General features: G+C 32.8%; 1 protein-coding gene across 1 annotated transcript; it reads left to right on the forward strand.

Annotated features, from left to right (window-relative positions):
* The first annotated feature begins 6,253 nt into the window (after positions 1-6,253).
* On the forward strand, positions 6,254-7,687 carry LOC131157214 (early nodulin-93-like). The gene is made up of 4 exons (XM_058111197.1): positions 6,254-6,364; positions 7,139-7,200; positions 7,303-7,378; positions 7,558-7,687. Exons 1-4 carry the CDS (start codon positions 6,265-6,267, stop codon positions 7,671-7,673), a joined length of 354 nt encoding a protein of 117 aa, XP_057967180.1. The 5' UTR covers positions 6,254-6,264; the 3' UTR covers positions 7,674-7,687.
* The last annotated feature ends 5,134 nt before the right edge of the window (positions 7,688-12,821 follow it).

Consider the following 12,821-nt stretch of genomic DNA (forward strand, 5'->3'; position numbering starts at 1 on the left):
GTAAGTACAGTGAATATAGTAACTTCGGTATTGTGATGGATGGTATTGTATATGGAACTATGAGTTATTTATGATTTTATGTTTCCTGCTGCATAGGCTTCTGCATTGTGTTTCTAATACATCCCTGGTACCCACGGGTTTAGGTTGATTATGATCTGCTGGATTTACTATATCGGTGTTATTATAAAAGGGAAAAAAATGTTTGAAAATTTAGTAGGTCATTACACTATAGGTCACATCTCAGTTTTGATAATGACAAATACTCAAATATTTAATGACTACCTAGTTCATGTGTAGGTTTATATTAGTAGATTTATTGATGACACATGAAATAAAGCATGAAGATCGTGAAGATCATTTATGTTGTAATTTGTTATTATTCATTTGGGTTTATAATAGTACCATAGGAAAGGTCTGTAATATTTAATGCATATCATGCATGTAGGAACTACAAAACTCAAAGACCTTAGAACGACTCTAGGTCCCTGGACATCACTTAAAAATCAAATGACCTTAGACAAGACAGTCGATTGACCCTGGATTTTTCGGTGTCCTAAAGAAGACCTAGATTGACCTTAAGACTCCCTATAATTTATAAAAATATGCCCTATAGTCTTAAACATTAATCATTATATGAATAGGGTTAATATACATAGGGAATAAGACCGAAATGCATTAAAAATGCATGTTCGGTCGACCGTACTTTCACAGTGTAAATTTATCGGTCGACTGAACTGGTCACCAGGTCAACAGTTTGACCATTGCATGGTCGATCGAACCCTACCCAATTCAAGGCACCCGGTCGATTGAACTCTCTCCAAGTCAACAGTTTGACCATACTGTCGACCGCACCTATTGCTTAAGCCAACCACCTGGTTGACCGAGATCCTACGTGTGTTTGGTCAACCGCCCTGTTTACTAATCCACTTAGTTCAAATCCACACGGTCAACCAAACTGCGCGGAAATGAAAAATCACCTTTGGGAATCCTAGTCTGGTCGACCAAACATCCAGTTCAAATTTTACCCAGTCGACCGAACTTGGTCACTTGGTCAACCGAGCCTTACCTTCGGTTGACTGGTGCTCTCGGGTTGCCATATTATTTTTATTGCAGTTAAAATTTTTAAACAGGGTTAATTGTGTTAAAATGTTTTAAAATAATAATAATAATAATAATACCCTATATGTCCCCAATGACTATAATTCTTCTCATTTCTATATATAGCATCTCATTTGCAAAATTAAGGTGTGATTAGGGTTTTAGATTAGCAAAAAATTCTCTGAAAATTTTATTGGCCAAAATCTTCCCTACTTCTATATTCTTCACACTCAAAGCCATATACTCTTCCATTAATCATTATATTGCAAAATCCTTTTGAGAGAGAGTATTTTGAGTTATTCCATATAGTTCCTATGTGCTTATACTCTCATATAAGTGCATTGATTTTGGATTTTAGTGAAAGTAAGCCTAGAGGTGTTCCCAATGATTTAATTCATAAATTCATTTGTGGGAAACTTTATTAAGCTTGTGAGTCTTTGCATTCTCATTGCAAGACTCAAATGATTGTCTTGTGTTGTGAAGAAAAATATTTTTGATAAAGCTTGTTTTTCAAAAATATCTCTTGTGCTTGAGCTTTTGAAAATCTTGTTTGAGATATTTGATTTTCATATTGAAGGTTAAGTAAGGATTTCTCCAAAGATTTAATTTGATAAATCTTGTGTGGGAAAAACCCTATAGCTAAGTGGGTCTTTGCATTGTTATTGCAAGAATCATTTGGACTTGTATTTTGTGTGTGCAAAAATCTTTTTACTAGATTATTTTTAAATATCTCCTTGTGCTTGAATATTGAAAAAGTATTGTTTAAAGATATTTAGAATACCTTTGGTAGTAATCTTTGAAACCCTAAGCTTGTGATTGAGATATAGCGATACATAGTTTCAAAGATAGTTCTAGAATACACTTTTGTGCTTGATTAGATAAAGTTATTATTCTGAGTGTTGATTGCATACATAGAGCACCGAGCTTATAATTCATACATCATTGAGGTGCATTGATTAAATTGAGCTTATTGGTACATATCAGCTTAGTGTAAGAAGCATTTCTTTGTACACAAAATTTTATACACATTTGTTGTATTCTAGGCACGAGCCTAAAAAGGGAGACTAGCTATGGTAAATAGTCCTGGACTGGCTTAGACCCCGTTAGGAAAACTAGGTGCGTCATCCTAGTAAGGCGTGTTGGCTGAGGTTAGCCCCTTGAATTGACTTGGTTGTAACCGGTGCCGCTCCACCCGTTAAGTGAGCATTAGTGGAATCCTTAGGCTTGCGAGCTAAAGGCGGGAACGTAGGCATAGTTGGTCTAACCCTGATAATATATCATGTGTTCATTTTGTTTTTCCATAATTTATTTATCGCACATGTATGTTATATTGTGAATTCCGCGCATGATTTAATTTCCAAACATTATATTTATCTGTACATTTGGAACTGTATAGACAGACCCTAGGTTGCGAATATACTGCTATTTGATTAGCTAAACCTAGGAATAAATTTTAAAATTCCAATTTACTCCCCCTCTTGGGAATACACCAAAGCTAACATGAGCCAAACTAGTTCTCCTTACGAGGCGGAGTCTCCTCAGCTCACTTACTGGGCGGAGCCAAACCAATGCTCTTTACGAGGCAGAGTCTCCTTAGCTCACCTAACCGGGTTAGAGCTAAACCAGTACACTTTAGAGGACCTGTGTATTCCTTTTCAGGCTACACCTGGAATACAAAGATGATAATTTTTGCGTACAAAGATATGCTTTTACAAAAGAAGATGTATACAAATTGAAACTCTAGATGCACTCTCGTATGATATGAAATAATTCTCAATAGAGTATGGATAATTTTCTCAAAATAAATTTTGCAATCTTTGAGTAAGATATATATGATAAGCACTTCAAAGATTTAACCCTAATAAAATTTTCTCCGAAAAGTTTTTCAATAAAGATGCAAGGAAACTTAGGGTTTTGCTTTCAAATAATTTGTACCCAAAGTAATGTTTATGATCTTTGATAAAAAGTTAAGTGCATAATAAATACTTTCAAAGATCTTAAAATCCCAAATGCTCCCTTCAAAAATAATATTCAAAAATGTTATTCAAGAAAGTTAGGGTTCTTGCTTAAAAGAATTTTTGCAATAAAAACACAATGAACTTTTGAATCTTGCAATGGATGGGGCAAATATTCACAAGCTATATATATGTTTCCCCAAAAATATTTATCAAGAAAATATATGGGATAAACTTTAAACTTACTCTCAAAAATGATTTTCAAACTAAAAGCTTAAGAGAGAGTAAGTGCTTTCGATGATATATAAACAAAATGCCCAAACAAAATAAATGTTCTCTTTCAAAAAGATTTTTCAAAGGAATGTGAGAGAGAGAGAGAGACAGTAAAATCCAACACAAAAATTTTTAGAGGATTTTCTATCTAAGCATTATTTAAAAAATGAATTATGAGGGGCTATTTATAAACAACTCCCAAAATATGACCATTAGGAACACAGAGGGTATTTTTAAAATTGTTTAATAAAAAATTAAGGACATTTTAGCGCTGAAATTTTGAGCAACCCGAGGGGGTCGGTCGATTGACGACTTCGTCGATCGGCTGACTTAAGCCAAAATTCAAATTTTTTGTGTTGGTCGGTCGACTGTGGAAGACACCGGTTGGTTGGCTAAAGGCAATTTCAAACACTTCGTTAGTTCGGTCGGTTGGCCTCAAAAGCCTGTTAGTCAAGTGAATAGTGCCGATCAGTTGGGCATTTTTTAAAAGTATATGGCTCAGTTAGATAAGGCTAACATAGGCTAAGATACTATGGTCGGTCGGCTAGATTATTCATGAGTAAAAGTGGTCGATCAGCCGAGGCTTTAAAAGATAGGCTAAGATGAAGGGTTGGTCGACTGAGGTGTTTTATACACGAGGAGGTTAGTCGACCGAAGTCAGTTAAAATCAAAGGTTATAGCCTTATGTTGACCCAAAAGTATTTTGAAAACCTTTGTGAGATTTTAACCTTTTGGAAAAGGTTTTTCGATTAAAGGTCAAGTCTCCCAAGGTCTATCTATGGTCATTTGAACTTTCAATCACATCATGCAAGTCATGCATTATTACAGACTTTTCTAAACTAAATGCAATTACAAATATATATATGTCTTCTTCTTCCTTTTCTTCTTCTTTTTCTTCTGCTCTTCACACTTCTATGGAATATGACAGAATGAGCATGCTTTAAGTCCTTCAGGCTTCTATTTCTCGTTTCCTTATGTGTGTGTGTTTGAATTAAACCTGCTTAAGCATTTAAAAACACACATAAGATACTTGTACTTTATCAACATCAAAACAAGGATCATACCAAAAAGTCAACAGGGGGGATTGTAAGCTTAATTTAAATCTTGTGATTGTATGGAAGCTTTAAATCTTTTGCAGGTATTTGTCTTCAGTTTGTAGGTAATTTGCTTTTGTTTGTGTTTGTTTGTTTTGAATTCATTTGGGCTTATTTAGTTTGTTTTAGTTGATTAACGATACGAGCTTTGATATGCTTGTTTTGATTTTGGTGTCTAGGCTAATTTTGTTAGTTATTTGTAAATCCATTGTGGCATATTTGTAACCACGGTTTTCTTCCGCCATAAGTAAGGGTTATAAATAAAGTTTGGTTTTTCTAAAAAAAAAAAATGGAAAAAAAAGGCATGAATTATTTTCTGCAAGTTCTTATTGTGTTTGTAAGTTTTAACCCTCATTTGTTGAATTAGCTATGGAGTATAATCAAATTTCGGGAAAAAATCATACTCTATGTTTGAGTTATAAAATCAAGGATAGAATTATAAAAGAACAATAAACTAAAATAATAATAATAATAATAATAATAATAATACAAAATTCAATCACAATAATAATAATAATTATTTTAAGGATAATTATTATTAAAATAATAATAACAACTAATAAGAATTGCAATAAAAATAATATTTATATTATAAAATTGATAAAAGAACAAAATAATAATAATAATAATAATAATAATAATAATAAGAATAATAATAATAATAATAAAGGAAAAAATAATAATTATTTAGTAAGGATAATAATTATCATAAAATAAAAAAAATAAAACAACAACAACAAAAAATAATAGTAATAAAGCAATGACTATTATAAAATAAAATTAAATAATTATGTATAGGGGTACTTATAAAAAACGATTTACTTTTTTTTTTTTTATTACATAGGAACTCTAGCCACCAACAAGCCCTTTGGACCCCCTATTGCGGCTCCAAACTTACGGATCAGCGTCCTCCCCCTAGGTCTCGCTGATTAGGTAAAGTTCGGAATGTGGACACGGCTTTCGTGCATCAGTTGGACGTTCGGCTAACCCGACCCTCGGGACACATCTCTATTACCATTCATAATCCCTGCTGGCTCACAGAGAACTCTCACCATCCATGGTCTCCGATGACTCACAGAGCGAACTCTTACAATCCACGGTCTCTGCTGACTCATAGAGTAAATTCTCACCATCTACAGGTACTGCTGACTCCGTGAGTGTATCTACCTAGAATCGAACCATCGATGCTGCTTCTTACGTGCTGATGCCTTTCCATCGCTCCATGCCCGTGGGGGCAAAAAACGATTTACTTTTCATCCTATTTTAGCATGCTGTAAAAATATAAAATGTTGGAAAGAAATCAAAATTGTGATTCTTATAGACATCTAATGTCACTAATGAAATGTAATAATTATATTTCAAAAGTAATTATATTCCTATTTTGATTCCATTCTTATTTCAATTTTATTTCGCAAACAAACAGAGTATAAACCTAATGGAGAGAAATAATTGGTTGCAAGTTATTTTCTTAAAAAAAACAATAATAAAGAAGAACCAAGGGTATTAAGGGAACAGAAGAAATTAAAGAAGGAAGCAACCAATTAAAAGTAATGGTGGTTGCCCTTCTTAGAAAACAAAAGAAAAACAGGGGGTCTGCGACGCTGGAATTCATCTCAAAAACCATCGAACTCTTTTACCCTCCTCTCTTCTTTTACCCAACAAACCTACTCCATCTCAAATCACACTCCTATTTTTGCATATATATATATATATAGCTCAACAAAGCTAATTGAATCATATATGCAACTTCATTCATTCAATCTGTTCTCAGTTTATTACTAAAGAATTACTAATTATTAATTAGTTCAATTTATTATATTATCAGTATAAAGGTTCCCTGCAAGATGGCAAAGAATGTGGGACAGTCTTCTGCAATGGAGAGGAGCAGCAGCCTGCAGGCTGCACTCGACCAGAAGCTTGCCCTGGCTAAGCGCTGTTCCCATGGTACGTACGCCATTCCTTATTTCCTTATTTCTATCTCCCCATGCATCCCTTTCATTTCTTCATCTTTATAATGCTATGTTTTCTTTTTGATCTGAAATGGGGATGCACACTGAGAATATTTATATATATATATATATATATATATATATATATATATATAAAATTTTCTGGTGAATTTCAAATTTGAACAGAGCTAATCAAGGGAGATGTTGGATCTGATTTTGAGGGTATGATGATCATGGTAGGCTGCTAGGCGAGGCATCATGAGATCGAAATTATTATATATTTATAATTGTATAATATCCTGCAATTGTTGAATCTGTATGCATCCCATGATCCGATTATCCTAATTATTACATCAACATCATCTGCTACTATACATATACCTTTTAATTATATTATATTATATACTCCGAAATGCCTGATTGTGCGTTATCGTTTCACATGGAAACAATAAAAGAAAAGAAAATTTAATTAAGCTTAATTCATGAAGCAGCTATAATTAATTAAGCTTATTTTTTATCGATGCCATTATTACTTAGCTAGATTGGGATTCGATCATCGGAGGATGGATCAGGAACCTTGATCCATCTCAATCATATGTAGATAATCAACAGCTGGCCTACCCAACAAATTATAACTTCGAGATTAATGGTATTATATATATATATATATATATATATATATATATATATATATGTATGTATATGGACACCTGCACACAACATTTGATTTGATTTATTTATAGATGTGTATGTACCTACATGGGTGCAGAGGGTGCAAAGGCAGGAGCTAGGGCAGCACTGGTTGCCACCATTGCTTCAGCCATTCCAACTGTAAGTCTCTTCTTCATGCATGCATATATTACATTCTGAATCCAGCGTTGGCTGGTTGTGATAGATGAAACTAAATTAATGTGAGGATATATATGGATGCAGATGGCAAGTGCAAGGTGGGTGCCATGGGCAAGAGCCAATCTGAATCCAGCTGCTCAAGCCCTCATCATCTCCTCAGGTTACTTTCTTTCTGCATATATAACCCTAATTAGTATTCGCTAACTCCCTCCAAATATTTTTCTACCCCTTAATTACCATGTAATGTTTTATTGAAATGATTGATGATGCTTGCATGGGGATATGATGCAAGCATGGGGATATGAATAAACTAATATATAATATGTATGGGTAATGCAGCGGCGGGAGCAGCATATTTCATAGTGGCGGACAAGACGATATTGGCGACGGCACGGCGGAACTCCTTCAACCACCAGGCCTCCTCCGCCACCCCGCATCTCCCAACTATTAATTAACTCATTGATCGACCATATATGCATCTGTCAGATGATCCATCACCACTACTACCAAACATCATTAATTAAATATTCAATACTAGCTATATGTACTAATTTATAAAACTTTAAATTAATTGTGGTGGCACGCAGCCATAGTTAGGTAGTGCAAGCAGTGGGCATGTAAATCCATCTTCTACACTTATGATCAATAAAGATGCATGGGTTCTCAGTTTCCCACTACAAAGATTAGATTGTAATGGTCTGGATATATATATTTTTTTGGGTACAAATCAGCTGGCTTGGATTGCAGTTTTATCTTTGTGTTTATATAATTTGTGTTAGGAATTTAGTACAAATATAAACAAAAAGAAAATAAAAAATCAAATTCAAATCAAATACAAATACAATAGCTCAATTTGAATTGTATGACTCTCACAAGTTCTGGACAAATATAAGAGTCAAAAATATTATAAAGAACATATTTCTTAAGTTGTCAAACTCTCTATACTTAAATGATAAAATAATATAATGAGTAATATAAAGAGAATTTGTGCAGAGATTATGTTTTAGAACTAATACTTTAGGATATTTATAGGCACACAAGACCTAAAAATAAGATACATTTAAAATTTTGAATTTAAGAAATACAAAAAACCAAAAACCCAATGTATAGATATTTAACTCTAAGGTATAAACTTTTTCCAAAGACTCAATGAATAAAAGTCTAACTTCAAGGTATATGCCTATAGACACCCCATTTTGTCGGAGGCTTATATATATAATACAAATTGGGTAAAATTTATTAATTTAATAAATGAGAAAATACATAAAAATTTCTGAATACATGGAAAAAAATAAAAAATGAATACATTTTCAAAAAAAAGGGAAAATGCAACAAAAAATCTAGTGGGCTGGCAGCTTCAAACCTGCTAGCATAAAAAGAAAATAGAATTAGATATGTGGGATTGCACACTTAACATGTGGGTAAAATGTGGGTTTAATGCAAACATAATTTAAGCCATCCATTTAAATGTGATTAACCAGTTAAATGCAATGGGAATTGATTGAATTGGATCCCTCAACTCTATAAATAGTAGACTTCTGAGGGTGAGAGGGATAGATTGTAATGCCCCAAAAATTCTAGCTATATTATTATTATTTTTTCCATTTTACTTAATAAACTCTTATACCACAAACTGTAAACAAAGTCAACTCGGATCTAAAGTGGGGTACCGAGGATATACCTGTTCATAAATACATATCAACTGTGCAGCGGAAAACATGATATACCTAAATCTTATACGCAATATTTGAGTCCTACTAACTTTATAATTATCCCCAAAAATCCATAGAAATATTTTAGGGACTCACAAAATCTCTCTTCCATCTCAACGTCGCAGTTAGGACAGTACTAAAACTTCCTTTATCTCAGAGCTCACTCCACTCGTCTGCCTGAGTTTACTGAAATGTTTGAATTATGGGGTGAGACACCTCTCAGTAAGTAGGATAAATTAGCATCAGTGTGTGGTACATGAGTTCTATTGTGTTTTTTTTTTTTTTTTTTTTAAAAGGGCGGTACCTCCATTTATTTATTGATAACCCCTCACTTTTGGTGGAGGAATACCATGGTTACAAGACAATCAAAGGTAGATAACAAAAGGAACACGTTAAAAATCTCCTAAAGAACAACACTAACATCCAGCCAAAAATTGGGTTACAAGTTCAAACAAAACAAAACAAAACAGGACCTACAAAACAAACCTCACGCGAAAAAACAAAACAAAAGATAAACAACATAAAGCATAAGTTAAAACCAAAAGGAAATCAACTTAACATACCTCATATAAGTCGTACCCATCTTCTCCAATTTATACAAACTCTTGCTAACTCTAGGGAGTTGACTACTATTTGTAAACAAACTATTCCTCCCCATAGCACCTTGTTGAGCCAAGGCATCTGTCACTTTGTTCCTTTCTCTATACCAATGATTTATCGAAAAATCTATTCCCTCCAATAAACCAATAAGCTGCTCCCAAAAATCCCAAAAATACCACAAGGAGCACTTCCTGGCTCTTATCCAATTAACTACAATATTCGAATCACATTCAATATCGATACAAGTATGGCCCAAATGTTTGCAAATCTTTATTCCCTCTAACACAACTCTCAATTCAGCTTCATTATTTGAACAAGAACCAAAATATTTTGAAAAACCAATCATAAAAAAACCTATATAGTCTCTAAGGATACCACTCGTTGGCCCTGGGTTCCCCAGGTTGCTCCCATCCAAATTTAGTTTCAACCTCTCTTGCCTCGGTTTTAGCCATCTCACACTTTGCATAGTTTTAATTCTTTTATTCACAATTTGCACTTTCAGATTCTACAATACTTGAAAATCAGCATCCTTTAACTGAACCATTTCTATCATGTTCCTACTCAAAACCCCCACCCAATACTTAATGGAGAGCCACACATCAGCACCACTCTTTAATTTTCCTCTCATTTTAATCACACATCTCCTTCTCCACAGCCTCCAAACTACTGAACAAGGAATCAAACCCATCAATGAATCCAATTGAGAGAACCTGAAGGCCCTATTAAACCACAGTTAATTATGTATAGTATATGTTAATAACACAATAGAACTAGAACATGAGTTCTATTGTATTATAAATATATACTATACATAATTAACTGTAACATAATTTGTTGTAATTGATAAGTCAGGAAAAATTTGTTTTGTATAAGTATGAAGAAATCATATTTTAACATAAACATGCTATGTCATAATAAATTTTTGTATGCATATAAATCTTCTGCTATATTTGTATAATATTGAAGTTCTCCCCGCGATGGATAGTTAGCCGATATCATGTATTACCCCCACATGATTTGGTTGTGCAACCCGTAGGCAAGACCTAGCAATGGTTGACCTACCATGTTACGCCAAAACTGACTCGTTAATAAGTACGATTGGTCTGCCCAGCTTGGTCTGGACTGCCAGGAGACCACACTACTACACTAGGCCCAATCGACTATCCGTTCACCGATACTCTATTTGAGACGTGTGGTGACACTAATATGAACTAATAGTTATGATACCGTGCTCTGAAACTAAACTAAGTCATCTAGGTTCTACTATCATATAGTAAATTCCATAAATAACTGTAATATAACTGTTTCATAGTTTTGTGTAAAATCTATCATAATAATGTTTCAAAAATTCTCTCTATCTCAAAATCTCATTTTGCGCAAAATACTCTCAAATATTTATTCCCTTGATACATTTTGATATTGTGAGAGTTTATTGATTGTCCTTGTGTTTATTAAATAGTGTTAATACTCTCATTTGTTTGGTTGATTGTTTGATTCATTTTTGGGGAGTTTAACTAGGTTTATCCCACAAATTTGAACATCATAAATCTTATGTTGGAATAAACTAACAAGCTTAAGGATGTTTGCATTGTCATTGCAAGATTCCCATAACTTTGATCTTGTTGTGCAAAATATTTTTCTACAAGCTATATTATTCTTTCAAGCAACTCTTAAGCATATTTCATTGAAGAAAATATTTTTGAGTTGTTCCGAATATTTGCTGCATCTTTGAAACTCTAGTTTATTATTGATATTTGATATTTACTGTTTTAAAAAAATAGCTTGATTAAAACACTATTGAGCATATTAGTGATACCTTGTTGAGTGTTGCTTACACAAAATCACATCACTGAGCTTACATTTCCTATATTGTTAATGTGTGATTGATTGAGTATACTTTGTGTATTGGGATACATATATGCTTTACTTGAGAAACATAATCACTGTACCAATAATGTTGTGAAAAATACTATTGTATTTCCAGGCGTGACCTAAGGGGACTTGATCTAACCTGGAAGGATCAGGTTGGGGTCAGTCCTGTAAATTTGACCTAGGGATTTCTCTGCCTCGCTGTCACTCCACCTGTTAATTGAGTTTTAGTAGAATTCTCGGGCTTACAAGCTAGAGGCGGGGACATAGGCACAGTTGGCCGAGCCTCGATAATATATCTGGTGTTGATTTTATTTTCTGTAATTTACTTTCTGCACCTGTATGTTTATGTCTATCGTTTAAATATTTGATTAGGACTATGAATACATAAAAAGACCTTAGGTTTATGAAATACTGCTAGTTAGATTAGTTGAACCTAGGTGATTAATTTTTAAAGACCCAATTCACCCCCCTCTTGAGAATACACCAAGGCTAACAACAAGATTATTTTATATGCACTTATAATTATCTTATAGTCTAAGGATATGGATTGTTGTGACTTGGGAATGTTAGAGAATTTACATAAGAAAGGATCTTCAACTTATTTTGTAAACCATATTAACAAAAAATATATATACACAATGAAGTAAGAGATACCTTTTGTCATTTGTGTTGTAACGATCTAGTTTGAATGTCGGTATATCTTGATCTACTCTTCTATTCCAATTGATCAAGAATCAAAATATTATAAAAATATGATTAAAATAATATAAATAATACACATTAAAAAGATACTATAATAAAAATAAATTTGTTATAATTATTTTACTTAATTGTACTACTTTCAAAAATTACTTTATAATAAAAATTTTATTAGACACGATGACTGAAAAACAGTAAAAGTCTTTTGTAATTGGCTTTATTATATATATATTTTTAAAAATTGTCTATTTGAAAATTATATTTAAATTTATATGATCATTTAATTTTGATTTTAATTTTAAAAAGTATATAAAATGAATAATTTAATTTAAAAAATTTATTTTTAAATATTAAAATTTCTAACAACAGATTGTCGAAATAACTGAAAATTATAAAATTTAATTTTTAGTTTTTTGATAAATAATTAAAAATTAGCATTAGAAACAAAAAAACTATAAATTAAAATAAACGTATTTTTATAATCTATTTTTATTGTAAAAAAAAAAATAGCAACTACATCCAACATACCTTAATCAACTCAAAATTGAAGGAAAGGGACCTCGAAAACTTGACAAATGGTTTGAATGTGGTAGGTTTCATTTGATCCCAAAACAACACGTGTCCTGATCTCGAGAGCCTTGAAACTGCAGGTGGTGATCCAATGGGTCCAAAAGTCAGCACGTGAAGGGCCATCCATGGTTTTAGCTTTTAGTGCTAATT

Source organism: Malania oleifera, chromosome 6 (genome assembly GCF_029873635.1).
Source record: "Malania oleifera isolate guangnan ecotype guangnan chromosome 6, ASM2987363v1, whole genome shotgun sequence".
NCBI lineage: Eukaryota > Viridiplantae > Streptophyta > Magnoliopsida > Santalales > Ximeniaceae > Malania > Malania oleifera.